The sequence below is a fragment of the Chaetodon trifascialis genome, chromosome 2 (genome assembly GCF_039877785.1).
Source record: "Chaetodon trifascialis isolate fChaTrf1 chromosome 2, fChaTrf1.hap1, whole genome shotgun sequence".
Lineage (NCBI taxonomy): Eukaryota > Metazoa > Chordata > Actinopteri > Chaetodontiformes > Chaetodontidae > Chaetodon > Chaetodon trifascialis.
This window is the reverse complement of record NC_092057.1, coordinates 966720-984102: the sequence shown is the minus strand read 5'-3', so window position 1 is coordinate 984102 and position 17383 is coordinate 966720. Positions and strand designations below refer to the sequence as shown.

The window sequence follows — 17383 nt, the reverse complement described above, 5'->3', positions numbered from 1 at the left end:
GCTACCTGTGTCTGCTGTTTGCTGCTAAGCAGGTGGTGTACTGTGGGTTTTTACAGCTTTTTCACTGAGAACAGCTGCTCCTGTGCTTGGAAATGAGGTAGACGAAAGTGAACCTAAAAACAAAAAAAGAAATCACAATTAATTTAAAAAAAGCTTAAAAAAAATCTCCCTTCAGCTGTGATGAACTGAGTCGAGCGATAATTCAGTGTTCATGACTATGAGTGACACCTTTCACATTAAACAGATTCATCCATTGCTGATAGAAAAATATTGATTAGTGCTGCTTTAAAGCCTGAATCTGTGAGCACTGAACAGCCGAGTAGACACGAGTTACAGATTCATGTTTTTTTAAGATAAGTCACATTCTGAATGTCAAAGTACATATATGAAAAGTACAAGCAGTAAAGAGAAAAAACTAAATCTAAGCTAAAAGCAGCTCTCAGCCTCCTTCTTGAGTTCTCCTGCTACCAGTACATTCCTGCTGTAGTTCCCAGTTATCCCACAGAGAGGCGCTGTTGAGCCACTTTGGTGCTTTCACAGCAGCAGAGCAGAGCAGAGCAGCCTCTGTGTTGACATGTTTTCAGAGGGATTGTGCAGGCTGGGGTGATATTAAGGTCACGACGCCTGGCTGTTCTTGTCTTCTGATGGGTGATGAATGCATACATCCAGTTCAAACAGCTTTCCTCTTCTCCTCCAGCAGCGTTTCGCTCTGCGTTCTTTCTGCTCAGACGCTTGTAATGGATGGAAAACACAGGCAGGTGAAACAGACGCTCCCTCGTCTCTGTTCCTCTTGTCTGTTCCCTCCCTGGCAGCATGACACCTGGCTTATGAGCCAGATGGAGCTAAAATAGTCGCAGTTTGATGCGAGTGGCCCATATCTGTCTCTGTGTGCGTGTGTGTGTGTATGCCACCTCTGGAGATTAATCCACAATCTGGGCTACTGGTTTCTGCAGGGAAAGCCTGGCTGGACTGGCATTTGAGCCACCGACTGTGGTGGATATTTACTGTAAGCTTCATTTCAGGCCAGGGATTATTTTCCTGAGCTCTGTGCTTTATGAGAGTTTGACCTGAGGATGAAAACCACCACAGGTGTGTTCTGCTCTCTTGCCAGGAGTTATGTGTGTAAGGTAAATATGACGCTAGCACCAGCAGCTGGTTATCTGAGCATTACATAAAGACTGGAAATGGAAGAGAACAGTCAGGTTTTAGAGCAAACTCAGCTCATAAACACCTCTAACGCTCACTAATTAACACATTCCAGCATATCTGGTTTGTTGAAAGCACCACAGGTTATGGTTTCATGTGGCTAATGTGATGTTTCTTGGCTGGGTGCAGTCACCTCCCAGAATTTAAAAAAAAAACAACAAAACAGATTAGACCTCGCAGACCTCTCAGGAGAAATAAAGTCATAACTCATGAAGAAGAAAGATGAAAAGGACTTTTTCTCTGCAGTTCTGCAAATATTTCATTCTTTTCACTCCCATGTAAAGTTTGCTTGGATGGCTCATACTGATAAATTAAACTTGTTTCATGAGGTCAGGTTATATCAGAAAAAAACCCTCAGCTCTTTAAAATATCTGTCCTTCTGAATGAAAGAGCGACAGCTTCCCTCTGGACCTCTGCTGAAATACAGCAGTGAAAACAGGAGAGAAGAAGCAGAGACGCTGATGTCTGCTGTGTGTCAGCCTCAGACTGAACTGCTGTGTGCTTTACACTCACTTGGATGGAGATGTCAGTCATTGATCAATGATAAAACGAATGGTTTTCCCATCAGCCTCAGCTGTGCTTTGTGTTCTGTGCTCATTAGTCAGTATTACGATGCTAACACACTAATGGTAAGCATGGTGAATTTGGGCGTTTCATTACAAAAGCAACTCCTCAAATGAAGTAAATATCATGGAGTCATATCTCAGCTCATGTGCGGATGGAGTTTCCCTTTAACGTTGTGCTAGTTAGCAGGTTAATCCACCCAGCGGAGAGAAGACCCAGTCCTGCATGTCTCTACTTAATCTGGACTAAAATCAAGAGCAACCCTTCTGAAAGTGTTTTTTCCACCTGGTGAAAGCTTTTGCGTGAGACTGTTTGTTTGCTGAAAAGGCCACAGAGGACTGCTGCGTCAGGGTCGATCACTTGGTGAGTTTTTAGTTTGCTTTGTCTCTGGAGGAAAACATGTTCTTCCTCCTACTCGCTCAAAAACCTCAGCGGGTCCCGTCTTTCAGTGTTTCTCCTTCTTCCTCTGCATTATCTCCTCTTCTCTGCCTCTCACTGTAAAATAAACTGACCTCTTTTTTGTTACTGTCACTTCTTTGAATGAATGCTGCAGCCTGTGCATTTTAAGTCTGACAGTGTAAGTCTGGTGTGTGGATGCACACAAAGTTTATTTTCACTTTATTTCTGCATTTTGTCTCTCCAAACCAAAATCAAGAAGCTTCATGTCAAAGCATTCACACAGAAACTGTCCCTTGGTTTCACTTTCTCTGTTCTCCCTTCATCATGCACACACACACACACACACACACACACACACACACACACACACACACACACACACACACACACGCTGCGCACATCGATCCATCACCGCCTTGTTTGTTCACGCTGCTGCTGGAGGTTCACCTCTGCTCTGGCTGACGCATGCCCACATCCTCGCTCCTCCTCTCCTCACGGTCCCCATGGTAACGCACGGAGGAGAGCAGCTTAGCAACACCGAGACGGAGAGGGAGCATCTGTGGTCCAGACAGCGCGGTGCCATCAATATTACACACAGAGGGCGGCGAGCGGAAAGCAGCAGCGCCCCTGGCAAACATCTTCTGAACGTAAGTGCCACATTTGTACAGCAAACAGCAGCACTGGTACTTAATCTGAGGCGTCGGGCTGAGTTTGGTATGTAGGTCGTGTCAATGTGCGGGTGATGCAGTCTTTCTACACGCTGCTGTCGCCTCCGGAGTGATGCTCCGCTCTTCTTACAGCCACAGAGAAGGAGCCGTTTTTCTTTCTCCAGCTAAGTGCATGTCCTCTGAGCTGTGATCTGTGTCTCTCCACAGTCATCATGAAGTTCGTGGTGGTGCTTGTGGGAGCGGGCACCCTGGCCTTCCTCGGCGCGGTCATCTGCATCATCGCCAGTGTTTATCCCCGGAAACGCGCCGCGCCTCTCGGCGACAACGGCACCCTGACATCGGAGACGCTGCTCCAGCCCCTGGAGCCCGGATCGGTGGCTCATGCCGGCCCGCTGGGAGCGCTGCACGGCGCCGAGTCCTACGGTGGAGGGAACGGGCTCGGCGGCATCGGCCTGGAGGTTCCCACTTTGAACGAGCTCAACCTCGGGGAGGAGACGGGCGGGGGGTCCGCGAAACAGTTCAGCTTCAGCCGGCTGATCTGCACCCCTGTGCCGGTCGGAGAATGTAAGACTAAAGATCTGAGACAGCGGCGGGAGCAGAAGCAGCAGCAAGCGGACGACCCGCTGTACGGAGCCGGGGATGAAGACTGGACTTACCTGCGGACCACCGCGGAGGAGCTCCGGCAGATGGTCCTGCAGCAGAACGACCAGATCCTCATGGACCACAGGACCATCCGGGAGCTGACGGGGAAGCTGAGTGAGTGTGAGAGCGGCCTGGAGGACGAGAGGAACGTCCCGGAGCGGAGCATCGGCGTGTGGAGCGGCAACCGCCGGGTCATGGCCGGGGATGATGTGAGCTCTTCCACCGCGGCGCAGCTGCAGACGGCGCGGGCCGTGGAGGAGCTGGCCCGGGCCATCATGGACCTGAAGGACCGCATCGAGAAACTCGAGGTAACTGAAGATACGGCTGAACACAGGCTTGTCAAAGTTTTTGGCAAAACCTGTTGTTCTTGCTGCTCGCCCTCCTGTTTGAGTTTTGTTTGACAGCAGGATGTTTGGACTGACACCAAATTCATGGATTAGCGAGGTGAGCCAGTGCTCCCCAGTGACTGATCTGTGTCTGCTCCATTAAACAGCCTGTTGTCCCAGTGTCAGGGTGGTGTCCACGGCCTTCCTCACTGACTGCAGCAGAATGAAAAGATCCAGGTTAGAGAAATGGCAGTGAGGCGGTTTGAAGGGCCGTCCATGTTCATCATCGTAGGAGCCTGATCTTTCTCTCCACACCCTCCCTCCCTCCCTCTTTTTATCCTCCTCTCCCTCTTTTATCTTCACCTCACCTCTCCTGTGACAAGCGACTCGTGACACAGGCGCTCCTCATGTATGCGCACGCTCCCCGTGGACCCATGGGAAATCTTTCCACCTGCTGGCCCTCACACCCTCCACACCCTGCCTCCACCCTCCGCATCCGACAGCAGGATAGAGACATAAATAAAAGATGAAGCTGGCTGGACAGGAAAGAGGGTGGTGGTGGGGGGAGTCAGGTTCTCAGCTTGTGTGTGTGTGTGTGTGTGTGTGTGTGTGTGTGTGTGTGTGTGTGTGTGTGTGTGTGCTGAGATTGAGACATGGGCAGGCTATAACCGCGCACGCACGCACACACACACACACACACACACACACACACACACACACACACACACACACACACACACACACACACACACACTGCTGCATCAGACCTCTCCAAGCACAGGTTTGTCTCTCAGTGTGAATTTATATCCTGGACGGCGGCTCCAGTCCTGCCTCAGCAGCTCTGTTGTATTATATATCGCCCTCTCATCCACATTAACAGCAGCATCTCTCTCTTTACTGTTGCTTTACCAACACCTTATTTTTTCAGCTTCTGCTGTGAATACTAATCCTGCCACTGCTGAGCCACTACTATCATCAGTGCAACACCTCTCGCCGTGTTGCTGCTTCATCGTTTTACTCACTTTCCTGCAGTTTCAGTTTAAAACCAACACTGTGACTAACATGAATAGTAAAATGCTTCTATTTATGCTTCTACAAAGACAAGAATGGGCTCCTCTCACTGCTTTTATCTTACTTTTCTTAAAGCCCTCTAGGGTGCAACCAGCCAGGAACAAAGAGCCACACAATTCATAGAAAATAGGGTGAGCTCTGTCTCGTATGAAATTAAGAGCCCACTTAAACACAAACCCTCATGCTCTACCTTCAGCAGTTATGTGGGCCTGATGTCCTCTTTCAACGATTATATTGACCCCCGCCCATCAGTTGTCAATCAGGCCTGTCAGAATTTTTCCCACAGGCAGTCCTTCATGAAGCCGATCAATATGATCATTAAGAGTCGACACCTGATTAACAGCCAAGATGTTGCTGTTCATTTAATCCTGAGAAAAGATCTGCAGGCGTAAATCCAACGCCGAGCTTTCGACCTGGAGGCCTGATCAGGGAAGAATTAGGAGAGAAACTCAGAGTTTGTAATGTTTTTGTGGGAAAGTTACTCAGATTCAAAAACACAACAAGCTCCATAGAAGCAACACAAACCAACACACAAAGCAAGGAAATCAAAAGAATGTATCCTATAAGAAATACTGCACATTGTCGGCTTCATCACTGAGGTGATCCTGTAAAAACTTCATTTGATAAACAGAGAAAATGGTTGCTCACCGACTCACTACCCTGAGTACTAACAACAACTAAAAAATACATCAACCGCTACTACAACCAAAAGAAGAGGGCCAAGATGCTCACAATGATAATGTTAACATGCTGCTGTTTTATAGATATAATCTTTAGCATGTTCACCGTCTTAGTTTAACGTGTGCTAATCAATAGTCATTAATTCTGTCAATAGTTTTAATTCTGCCTCGCTGGTGGCGCTACAGTTCATCCTGAGGGAGACATGAAAATATATACATATATATGTAATTAAATGGTAATGCATCCAATAGTTGTTGAGACCTTTAGTCATTTTCTGCTGTCTCCACTCCCACAACTACCAGAAGGCCTGAAAACGAACGCTTTAGCTGCGACTTCCATCACCAGAACTGATTTTCTGCCCTGCCTGCTTCCATCTCCTTTGACCAGTCGACTTGTTTTCTTCTCTCCACTGCGTCTCTTTTTGCACTTTTCTGCACTTCTTCTTTTTTGATAATTTCTTGGACGCCTACTTTACCTTTTTCCTCTTTCTCTCTCTCCCTCTCGGTTGCAGGCGGAGATAGGCCCTGCTGCCTTGAACCTTACCGACACACCCGTGGGTGCAGGTAGCAGCAGCAGCGGCGGCGGCGGCGGCAGCAGCAGCGGCCCGGCTGGTAACAGCGGCAAGGCCCCCGCTCCACCCACAGGCAGTGCTTCCTCCTCACCTGCAGTGGCTCCTCCAGGGGGTCGCCGCCCTGCCTCCCCCGCTTCCCCTGCCTCCAAGCCCCCATCTAAGGCCTCCCCTGGACGTGGAAAGGGCACCTGGAGGGTGGAGGACCTGGAGGGCGAACTGGAGAGGAAGATAAAGATGCTGGAGAAGGAGCGTCAGGCCATGAGGAAAGAGACGCAGGGCCAACACGAGAAGATCAACCAGGGCATCGACACAGTCAGCCACCGCGTCACTGAGCTGGAACACAGTGAGTCTGGGGGAGGAAGAGGATGGAGTGCAGGCTAAATAAATGCAGGGAGAGATGTATGTAGGAGCTACTGCACACAGGGAGGTAAACAACTGCATTACCAAGCTGACGTACAAGAGAGCGTGGCAAGAGAGGGCTCAAATGAAACTTTAATGAGCGCTGTGGGTGAACTGGGTCATCACAGTAGTGGAGAATAAGCTGTGGATTAAAATGAGACGCTTAATGAGTGCTGAAGGTTGAGAAATGTCAAGTAGGACTGGGAGCTAAAAAATAAAAATGATATAGCAAAACAAAGAGAAGAAAACAAGAAGAAATCGCCTTAAATCATTTGTCACATTGGTTTCTTTGGCCGTGTGACGATGACGCTTCCTGGAACACAAACAACCAAAGTAACTGGGAGCTGGTGATAGAAAGTGGAAAGAGAGAGAGAGAGAGAGAGAGAGAGAGAGAGAGAGAGAGAGAGAGAGAGAGAGAGAGAGAGAGAGAGACACGCCGGATAAGAGAAGGACTGGAAGCCTGGAGGAGAGAGTGAGAGTTCATGAGGTGCAAAGAGGAAGGTTGAAAGGAAAGAAAAAGCACTTCTCTATTCTCTTTTTAGCTCTGTCATTCTCCCGACCTCTCAGCCGCCTCTACATCCTCCCTCCCTGAAGAGCTGCAGTGTGGCCTCCAGTTAGAGAGGCTGATCATTAACTGTGAGGCTTGTGCTCTCGCCAGGCCCTGTGTGTGTGTGTGTGTGTGTGTGTGTGTGTGTGTGTGTGTGTGTGTGTGTGTGTGTGTGTGTGTGTGTGTGTGTGTGTGTGTGTGTGTGCGTGTGTGTGCACACAAACTGACAGGGACAAGTGAGAGAAGAAGTACCAGTGTTTTTGTACAAACCGGCCATTAATGCACCGTCCTTCCCCATTTTCTCTCTCCGTCTGACTGGTTGTCTTTGTCCTCCTCGCCTGTGTCTTAAAGCGCTGACAGAGCCGTCGTTCCCCGATGGCTTCGTCCTCTCCTTCCCCATGCGCACCAACTACATGTACGGCCTGGTGAGGAAAGAGATAACGGAGATGTATGCCTTCACCGCCTGCGTATGGCTGAAGGCCAAAGAAGGGGGCATCGGGACTCCCTTCTCTTACTCCGTCCCGGGGCAGCCTAATGAGCTGGTGCTGCTACAGGGAGTCCACAACCCTGTGGAGCTGCTCATCAATGACAAGGTAGATGGAAATGTTTTTCATGTAAAAAAGATCAATTTAGTTGTCGGAAATGAATGCCATTTTTTTAATTGTATATTTTCTTATGTTAATTATTGTGATATGGTGTGGATCAATGGCTTCGTCTGGTGAAAAAGAATTCATATTGTGTACCCGCTCGGTTTCCTTATCATTAATCAAGTGCTGCAGCCTGACAAGCGAGTCATTAGCTTAATATGCTGCTCCACAGAGCAGTGCAAGCTAGTTGTTGATGGTTCATTGTAATGCATTGATTAAAATGAGCGATGAAAACAGTAAAACTGGAAATGTCCCAGTATCCTGTGGTTGTTTCAGTCAATATGATGTGGATTCATTTTTATGTTAGGTTTGGGTTGGTTCTCTGGGTGCACTACAGCCTGAAGTGTGAGCCTTATCATTTAATTCCATTTTATTGCACCTACAATCATTTATTTATTACAGATGGTGCCCTTGAATAACACATTACATTTTGGAAATCGCAAAAAGAAAGAAAGAAAAAATCACAAAGAAAACAACCGTAACATAAAATTAACATTGCTCTGAATCTATGATCCAATCCAAAGTACAAACCTTGAATTAAAAGGCGCTAAGCACCAGAGAAGCCTGTGTTCTTCTTCTGTTCTTCCACAGTTGTAGTGCTGTGGCCCACGGCACGGAGAGACGGCGCAGAGGCGAGCTTTTTGCATTAACGCTCACCTTTTATAGTGCTTACGCTGAGAGTTCCCATGGCAGAGAGGCGTGGGCGTTCGAGGCTGTGGTGGAAGGAAGGATGGAAGTGTTCACAGAGGGTAGTTTTGCTGACATAAACAACCAGCATGTCCACACTCTGCCATGACTACTGCCCACACTTGTCCCATGTCCAAGCAGAGTCCGAGCTGGATGAGTCCAAGCTCAGCGGGCTTGCCATCAAGTCCCTTTGGAGAGAGAAGGCGTAACCTCGGCTGCTGTGTGGTTTGACCTGCAGGTGGCGCAGCTGCCTCTGTCCCTACCGCAGGACGAGTGGCAGCACATCTGTGTCAGCTGGACCCTGAGGGATGGGGTGTGGAAGGCCTACCAGGGGGGGAAGATGAAGGGCAGGGGAGAGGGACTGGCTGCCTGGCATCCCATCAAACCAGGAGGAGTCCTCATACTGGGACAGGAGCAGGTGAGATATGCAGATCGATGGATGAGTCGACTCATGGGTGGATGTATGGATAGGCCGAGGGGAGCATGGACACCTGGATGGACAGATATTATGGATTATGGATTAGGATATTATCAGTTGATGGATGATTGAACTGAGGGAAGGGTGGGTGAACGGACTGCTGGGTGGTGTCATCGGTGATGGATGGATGGATGGATGGATGGATGGATGGATGGATAGATGGTACATTTTATGACCAGCGTCACCCTGAAGAAATAAAAGAGTTTCAGTTTGAATGATGGGAGTTAAATAAAATTAGAGTCTTTTTTATTAAGTCAGCGTTCTTAACTGAATAAAACTCATCCGTTCCATCAACATAAATACATGCAGGCAGCAAGATAAACCAATAAAGGCATAATTTAATGATGAAATAATAATTGTACCCTTAATCTTGTTGCTGCTAGACCAGACTTTTAATACAGGTGCATGCCTCTCTTTGTGTGCAGCAAGCAGGAGAGCAAAGAGATTTTTGACCGCAGTGAAAACGTTGTTTTTGAAAGACTAAATATCAATATGGATTGAATCCGAATATTTTATTAGCTACAAACATGCTGTGAATTTTGGAAAGGATCTATTTGTTTGAAACCTTGACTTCTGGACTTAACAACACTCTGGAGTTGTTGGAAATTGGATTACATGATTCAGAAACATTCTTATGCAGCCCCCACTGGAATCCAATTCTCCAAATAGTATAAAGTGAATAATATTAGTGAGTCCAATCTTTATGTGCAACTGTGCAGAAATACCAAGTTTAAACAGAGCGAAGAGATGTGCAAAAACAAGAAGAAGAAGAAGAAGAAGAAGAAAAACAAGAAGAAGAGGAAGAAGAAGAAGAAGAAGAAGAAGAAGAAGAAGAAGAAGAAGAAGAAGAAGCTGAGTGTTGATTTAGGATTTGAATGTCAGCGTAATGGATGAATGATTGAGCTTTTGAACTATTTGATTCAGCCCGAGCTGATGGATGGATGATCAAAACGAACAAATGGATGGATGGATGGATGGATGGTGAAACAGGGAGCCTTATTTTAAGGGAGCACCATTACCTCCTCACACATGAACAGACAGAAACCTCTGTTCACCCTCACACTGGGCGTCCTCTGCCCTTCATGAGTGAGACACACACACACACACACACACACACACACACACACACACACACACACACACACACACACACACACACGCACATTACATAACCATCATGAAATCTGATCATCCCTCCTCCCTGGTGTCAAAAGAATAACCCAAAGCTCATTCTGCTGCCCAGCGTCCTTGCATAAAGGATAAAAAGTAGAGAGCCGGGAGTCCAATTCTGCAAGATGCTGCAATGATGCAACAAGACTTGGTTTAATGGATGTTTTTTAGAGAGAGAGAGAGCACTTTTTTAATCTCTGTCGATGGATGATGAACTGCACTTGTATGGATGTGTTGACCAGATTTTATTGGGAAAATCCCAGGACATTCCCCTCACAAGGGGATAAGCATTTTTAATCTTAGGGGGATTCATCAAAACACTACATTTATGTGTATGGATGAAGCTTTTTCTACAGTTTCAGTCACATTAACCAGAGAAGATGACCTGTAGTTGTAGTTGTCAACCTGTAGTTGAATGGCTTTTGGTGGTCACTTGAACAGTTTTGTCACATTCATGAGGAGAAACCTACAAGGCCGACATATAAATAAAGAAACTGGGGCCAAATATATCCCCTGAAATACTTTAAAAATCTTTGTACCTTGGTTTCTGTTATGTTTTTAGTGGTAATCATTGAGTTTCCCACCCCAACCTGATAAATGTCCAACATGGCTGACATTATTATCGCGACTTGTGTCCTGTTGGCTTTCCATCCCAAATCCTCATATTTGATAGCAGTGATCAGTGTGTGCTTACAGTGTGAATTAATCCGGTATACTCGCTGTAGCAGCCTCTATCCTCGTTGACCACTCCCTCTTTGCCCCAGTAGTTCATCAAAAATGTGTGTACAAAACAAGACAATGGTGATTTTCTGACAGTAGATCAGTTTGCAGTGGAACAAGAAGGAGCAGACACAGCGAGCAGGCAGACGGAGAGCTGCAGGCAACAGGCTGCACACCTCCAGCTTCTCTGTGAGATAACACGCTGCTTTCACTTTGACTGAGCCTGCTGTCTGCAGACTCACCGCGTGCAGCTTAAAAACAGATCCCAGCTGTTCGCAGAAGGATGGCTTCTTTATCAATACGACAGTAGTTTGCTTTGCTGCCCCCAGAATTATGTATCTGTATTTGCTGTATTTGATGTCACCAAATCAGCCAGGACTGAAATCTTCCAGATTGCCACTTTAAAACCTAGTTTTTCCACTTGAAATGCACATAAAGTTCCCAAGTTCCTAAAAGAGCTCCTGAAAAGGTTCCTGAAAAGGTCCCTGCGTTGGCCTCATACTTGGCTATTCATGCTATCCTTCTAACCTTCAGCCCTTTGTTTTTCCCAACTCCTCTGCCTCAGGATACATTGGGTGGGCATTTTGATGCCTCCCAGGCCCTCGTCGGGGAGCTTTCCCAGTTCAACCTGTGGGATCGGGTGCTGAAGCCGGCAGAGGTAGCCGCCGTGGCTGACTGCAGCTCCTCAGCACTGGGCAACATCGCCCCCTGGACCGACCACGACGTGGATGTCTATGGTGGTGCTACCAAGGAGTCCCTGGACCCGTGTCACGCTGCGCAGCGATCCAACCCCTCCAGCCCCAAACAGTGAAGGGGGACTGGGAGCGGTCAGCCGTGGGTGGTGTTTGATTTAGGAGACGACTTGGCAGATGTGTAACGATGTGTCACGTTGGCTTAATATTTTGATTGCTGGTGGACTGAAATGTGTGATGGAGCTATGAAGCCATTGAGAGCGGCGTACCTGTTTTGTTTTTAGTGTTGGTGTCCACCCTCATGTGTTTTCTTCTGCAGTGAGATACAGTGAGTTTAGCCACAGAATCACCTTAGTGAAGACGGCGTGGGGGGGTGAACCCGTGGCATGAACAGGACTCCTATGGAAGCGTTCCATAATTAATGTGTCATCGGCTCTGGTTGAATGTGCCGTCCTGTGTTTTAGGTAAGAATCTGTTGGGCCAGTTCGTCATACGGGCTTATTCAGGCAGAGGACTGTGGTGGCTTTGAGTACTGCTATGGAACAAACTTTCAACGATGCCATATCTAAGGGTTTCTTAACTTTACAACAAAGGGACACAAAGTGTTGTCCTTCCTCATCTTGTGTCCAGATGGTTGTGTTTCATGCTAAAGCTGACGCTGTCATGCTTCTATTTATTTCAGCACTCAGTGGGAAACATACTGAGTTTTGTTCAGTTTTAACTGTATATGATCCTGCTGAGTAAAGTCTGTGCACTTTTTGAGTTTTCTACATATTCTGCACACCATGATTTGGTAAAACAGTGGTCTTATAAATGTATATTGTGTGATGTATCTCTGCTAATGTTGCTCTGTGGTGTCTGCTCACCCTGCTGTAGCCACTCACCGTCCTGCAGAGCCCAGTGCTCTCAGCTGACCTCCGAAATAAACACTTGATGTCTATCTACGCACCATCCAGACACCGAAACTGTGACGAACCTGAGTGACTTTGATAAACTTGTGTTGTATCCTTGAATGTAAGCCTGATGGAATGTAAGTATTTGCATGAGCAAAGTCACGTTTCCTGTCACTGACCAAACTCAACAAACTGCCCCCCACGCTGAAGCACACGGATGTGAATCAGATCCTCCCAGAACGCTCCACAGGGAGAAAGGTGTGTTCTGAATCTGACTCAGCAAACTAAAGAACAAACAAGCTTATGAGCAAAAAGAAATCAGTGGATAAAACTCTGATAATTAGCCTGCGATGATGCCTTTCTTCTGCCGTGACTTACCCCTTAATAAAAATGTATGTGGCTGAAATGCCGCTCTAACTTTGACTACAGAGGACGTAATGCTGTGTTTAGGTCATGCAGGATTAAAGGAACAATTTCCTCCATTTTCAAGCTTGTTTATTAAGAGGAGTGTAATTTAGCAAATTTAGAAAGTTTGATTAAAATAGCATTGAATTAAGATTATTGACAGTTACCTTGAATGAAACACTTTTCCTAACGTGAGATGTCACTTTGATTTTCAGGCACGTATTTGAGTCTGTCATAGTTATCACTTTGCTGCTAATGTAAACTGTGTTTAATAGGTAACTTTCTCATGACATGAATGGGACCTGACAGCAGAATTAAGATTTAATTATTTATCCTGAGAAAAAAATGAGGTGTGATATGCGTCTTCCTGTTCAGAGCACCTCAAAGTAGCCACATTTTCAGCCCCCGGAGCACCAGCTGCTGTCTCAAATTATTCCAGAGCATGCCTGATTAAAGGCTACTGGTTAGTTACTCTGTACTGGGCAAAATATGTCAGCTTAAACTGTGATGCAGTGTCCCCAGAATCTAAGATCTGATTGGTTCTCTGGTTTTCAGACTGAGATAACCATGTTTCTGAGGTAGTGAAACATATTTTAACCCAAGAAGAAGAAAGTTTGTATGTGTTTAATTTCCTGTTTGGTGTAGAAGAAGGCGCCCACTGTCAGGGCTGAGGGTTCGAATCCCTGTGACACACTGAACCTGTTCTTCACAGCTCTGTGCAGTAGAGTGAACTGTAGGTGCTTCTGTTCACTTCTTACCTCAAACATCAGCCCCACATACGATTGGCCAGCCAGCTGTGAAGTGCCTGCCTGGGCTCTCATGCCTGGATGATGGTGAACTGTTTCTGTTTTCTTCTTCGTCGTCTCTCTCTCCTCCTCCTTTCTGTCTCTCTCTCTCTCGCTTTTGGTTGTTGAAGGCTGTGATGGTGTTGCGCTTGTCCTTACTTGCATCTTCATGGATCTTCTATGATATTGTGAAATAGGTGGTTAAAAAAATAAAATAAAATGGTTGTGACATCAGCTCAAAAAATTCTGTGTGTGTGTGTGTGTGTGTGTGTGTGTGTGTGTGTTGGGCGTGAGCTCAGTGTTGGTGACAGATCTCTTTACACCTGTCAGATCATCTGGATTACACCTCAGATAAGCATCTGCAGGGATACTGTAAACTGTCATGACCCTAAATGAGATTAAGCTCATACTACACCTGTGTGTGTGTGTGTGTGTGTGTGTGTGTGTGTGTGTGTGTGTGTGTGTGTGTGTGTGTGTGTGTGTGTGTGTGTGTGCGTGTGTGCGTGCGTGTGTGTGTGTGTGTGTGTGTGTGTGTGTTCAGCAGAGACGCCACAGAAAGTCTGATCTTTCCTGTAGACATAATAGATTACTCATAGTTCTAACTGAGGCCGCGTTGATTCGTGACTACTGATCTGCCCACACGCCTTTCTCAGCGTTTGGCTCATCTGAACTGTGATCTGACGTGTAACCTCCCACTGCTAACATTTCATAATAATATTTATCTCACTCGAGCTTGATTTCCTGTTTTGTCCTTTGGGCACAGTCTCTGTCCTATGACCAGTGGAATATGATGAAAGTCCAAGTATTTCTATCGCTAATGCAACTTGTAGAAATCACAAAGCCTGACTGCTGCTGTTGCTAATACGCAGAACTAAAACCGGCGCTGTGGAACTAACTTCATCTGCAGACTTATTACTCTCATAGAATTGAACTTCGTGCACTCAGCACACGAAAAGAAAAGTTTCTTACTGGCCTAGTTAATTTCTGGTTTCCTGAAATGAAAGTCTCCTCGTGTCTGCTGCCTCTCGCTTCACTCCTTTGCCACTGTGGGACGGTGTTCCCATCTGTTCAGTGTGGGCATGTTTTGCTGGTGGAGTGTAAAATCACTGACAGGTGATTCTGACCTTGAGATTTTAAAGGATTTAAAAGGATACTGGCAGAATCTTTGCTCCAGCCTCCTTTCCAATATTTAGTTACCTTTTTCTCTTGAAGGCTTGATTTAACTGGATCAGAGCACTGTGGCAGTGAAATTCACCCTTATTGACACCCCCCCCCACCACCAGCACCACCAGCACCACCAGCACCACCAGCACCACCAGCACCAGCAGCAGCAGCTCTCCCACAGGTATATATCCTATCATCTCCAAGCACAGAGTTTAGTTTAGGAAAACGCACATTTCAGAATATGAACTGAAATAATAAAGATGTTAAAGGCCCTGAATCCATATAATCTGATCAAACCACACACACAGTCTCAATGAAGCTGTTTAGTTTTTGACTCTCTCAATCAATTTTAGTCAGAAATTTCACCTTTTTTCGAGAAAGACGTGAGATGAAGCCAGCTTTTCAAGGTCTTAACCAACAGTTTTCGACAAGACAGGACCTCATTGGCCGATAATGAAGGACCCTTGTGATGTCTGCTGATTTTGTAATTCAGTGGTGTATATTCACAAAAGGATTTGCAATCAATCATCCGTCTGGTTCGTCATTACCCTGGAACATCAAACCCACCGTTGCCTTGTCATCTGCATACTTCACAAGATCAAAGTTGCCGTCATAGATCTGTATTTCATTTAGGTACGAAGAAAAAAAGCGCAGGAGGTAAAATACGCCCCGGTGTTCACAGTGATTTGATCGGACAGGGAGCCTTGTGCAGAGGCTCTTTGGGGCCAATCAGAGAAAAAGTCTTTGATCCACAGTGCGAAGGTGTCCATTGGTATCAAGTATAAAAAGTCAGTTTAATAAAACGTCGGTCCTGATCACAGTGAAGTTGAACTAAATCCATAAATAAAACTCTGATATGAGCCTCAGGATGCAACCATGTGCAGCATTGTTAATGTACCTCACTGTGTTTTACAGGCAAATTGGAGGTTGTCTAGCTGACCACTGGGAGATATTAGGGGCCCCAGTACAACCCATTTCATGCACTTTCAGAAGATACCAGTAAAAGCACTGGTCTGCAGTCATCAGGTGAGGAAGGTGCCTCTTCTCTTCTCAGGCACATCTCTTTCATCGAGCAGACAAACACCTTTCAGCTGATAAATGCAGCCTGCCATGGCTCTTCCTCTCAGACCATGTGGGCCTGGAGCTTTGTGTGGCCTCATCTCAGCAGCACCGTGTGTGCGTGCTCATGAAAACAACATAACAACAACAATAAACATGTTAGCGTCTCAGAACTGTCATTGTGAGCATGTTCGTATGCTGATATTAGCGTTTAGCTGCCGACAATCTGTACTGACGTCCTGCTAGCGTGGCTGCAGTGTGTGTGTGTGTGTGTGTGTGTGTGTGTGTGTGTGTGTGTGTGTGTGTGTGTGTGTGTGTGTGTGTGTGTGTTTTTTAAACAAATTGCACTTTGTGATGTGACAAAATTGGCATATGTGTAAAAAAATGCCTTGAAGATGATGAATCCTCTCTGCACAATGCGTTGGCTGACTGAAGCCATTGATCAATTACAGAATCAATCAGTGGGCGATTGATTCAGTGAGTCTTCACACTCTCAGTCATTTAGGTAAGCAGTCAGCCTCGCGATCAGTGACTCATCCAGCCGGGAAAGTTTTCCTCCGCTGTCCTCGGCTCTGTCTCCCCGTTGGTCTCTGTCACAGCTTGTTAGCAGAGTCACATGGGGTCTTCCACTCCCCTCCCCAACAATCTGCTTCCTCTGCTGTTGAATTATAGATCCACCTTAATTAGCTGTCTCTGATGCAGGCAGAAATTATGGAAATCCTTGTGTGACCCATCATCACTCTTTGTCATGCACAGACACAAATACACCAACTCAAATATGAATTTTTGCAGCTTCAAGTCTTCATCCCTTTCATAATCTGTCTTAACTTTCTCCTCATCGCCTGCAGCACAGGCGCTCGCAGTGTGTGTCAGCCTCCCTCTCGACTACAGGAACAGATTACAAATGTTTTTTATTCTCCCTGCAACACATCGCTTCATCGCCACGAGCTTGCCAGTCAACCAGTTCTTACACATCCCCATATCTATTCTGTAATTTCACTGTTCATCAGTCCTGCACCTCAAGCGCCTGTCTTCCATTATCCAGGCTGTTTTCCTTGATTTTCATTCCCGTGTGTGGCAGCATTTTCTGTTTTTGTTCAGGCCTCATGTCATATTTACCGCGAACTGTTTACTGAATATTTTCCCATCATGATGAATGCTCTGCTCAAGGTCTTTATACCACCTCCTCCTCCGCTTCTCTTTCATCCACCTCTCGTCACCATTTGGCATCTTTTCACTGCACCCTCTGTCAAAAACACCTCCATCTTCCTTTTCTCTGTCCTTCTGCTTTCTTCTGACATTTTCATTCCGGCTTACCTGCCAGCCCTCCGGCATTTCTGTTTTTGTGAGTCCCTCACCTAATGCTCACTCTCTCTGTGTATTTTAAGATGTTTCTCACTTGATCTAAGATCTGCAGACGCCCACAAACAAGAAGCTAAAATCATCGTCATTTCTCTTGGTTTAATCAATAAAAAACAGAAACTCAAAAACATGAAGACCCTGATGCACAAAAGTAAAACAAAAAACACCCAGTTGTTGAAAATCAAGTTGTTTTTTTTTAGTTTCAAATTTGTACTATTCAAACTACACTTCCACAGTACACACAGTA

At 46.2% G+C, this 17383-nt stretch overlaps 1 protein-coding gene across 1 annotated transcript; it reads left to right on the top strand.

The window, feature by feature from the left end:
• The first annotated feature begins 2686 nt into the window (after positions 1-2686).
• nptxrb (neuronal pentraxin receptor b) lies at positions 2687-13796 on the top strand. The gene is made up of 6 exons (XM_070973407.1): positions 2687-2816; positions 3045-3787; positions 6069-6471; positions 7426-7667; positions 8647-8826; positions 11342-13796. Exons 2-6 carry the CDS (start codon positions 3050-3052, stop codon positions 11585-11587), a joined length of 1809 nt encoding a protein of 602 aa, XP_070829508.1. The 5' UTR covers positions 2687-2816; positions 3045-3049; the 3' UTR covers positions 11588-13796.
• Positions 13797-17383: the final 3587 nt, after the last annotated feature.

Coding starts and splice junctions, on each gene's coding strand:
- nptxrb (XM_070973407.1), top strand. CDS start 3,050: ATGAAGTTCGTGGTGGTGCTTGTGGGAGCGGGCACCCTGGCCTTCCTC. Junction 6,472..7,425: donor CGTCACTGAGCTGGAACACA/GTGAGTCTGGGG, acceptor TGTGTCTTAAAG/CGCTGACAGAGCCGTCGTTC. Junction 7,668..8,646: donor AGCTGCTCATCAATGACAAG/GTAGATGGAAAT, acceptor TTTGACCTGCAG/GTGGCGCAGCTGCCTCTGTC.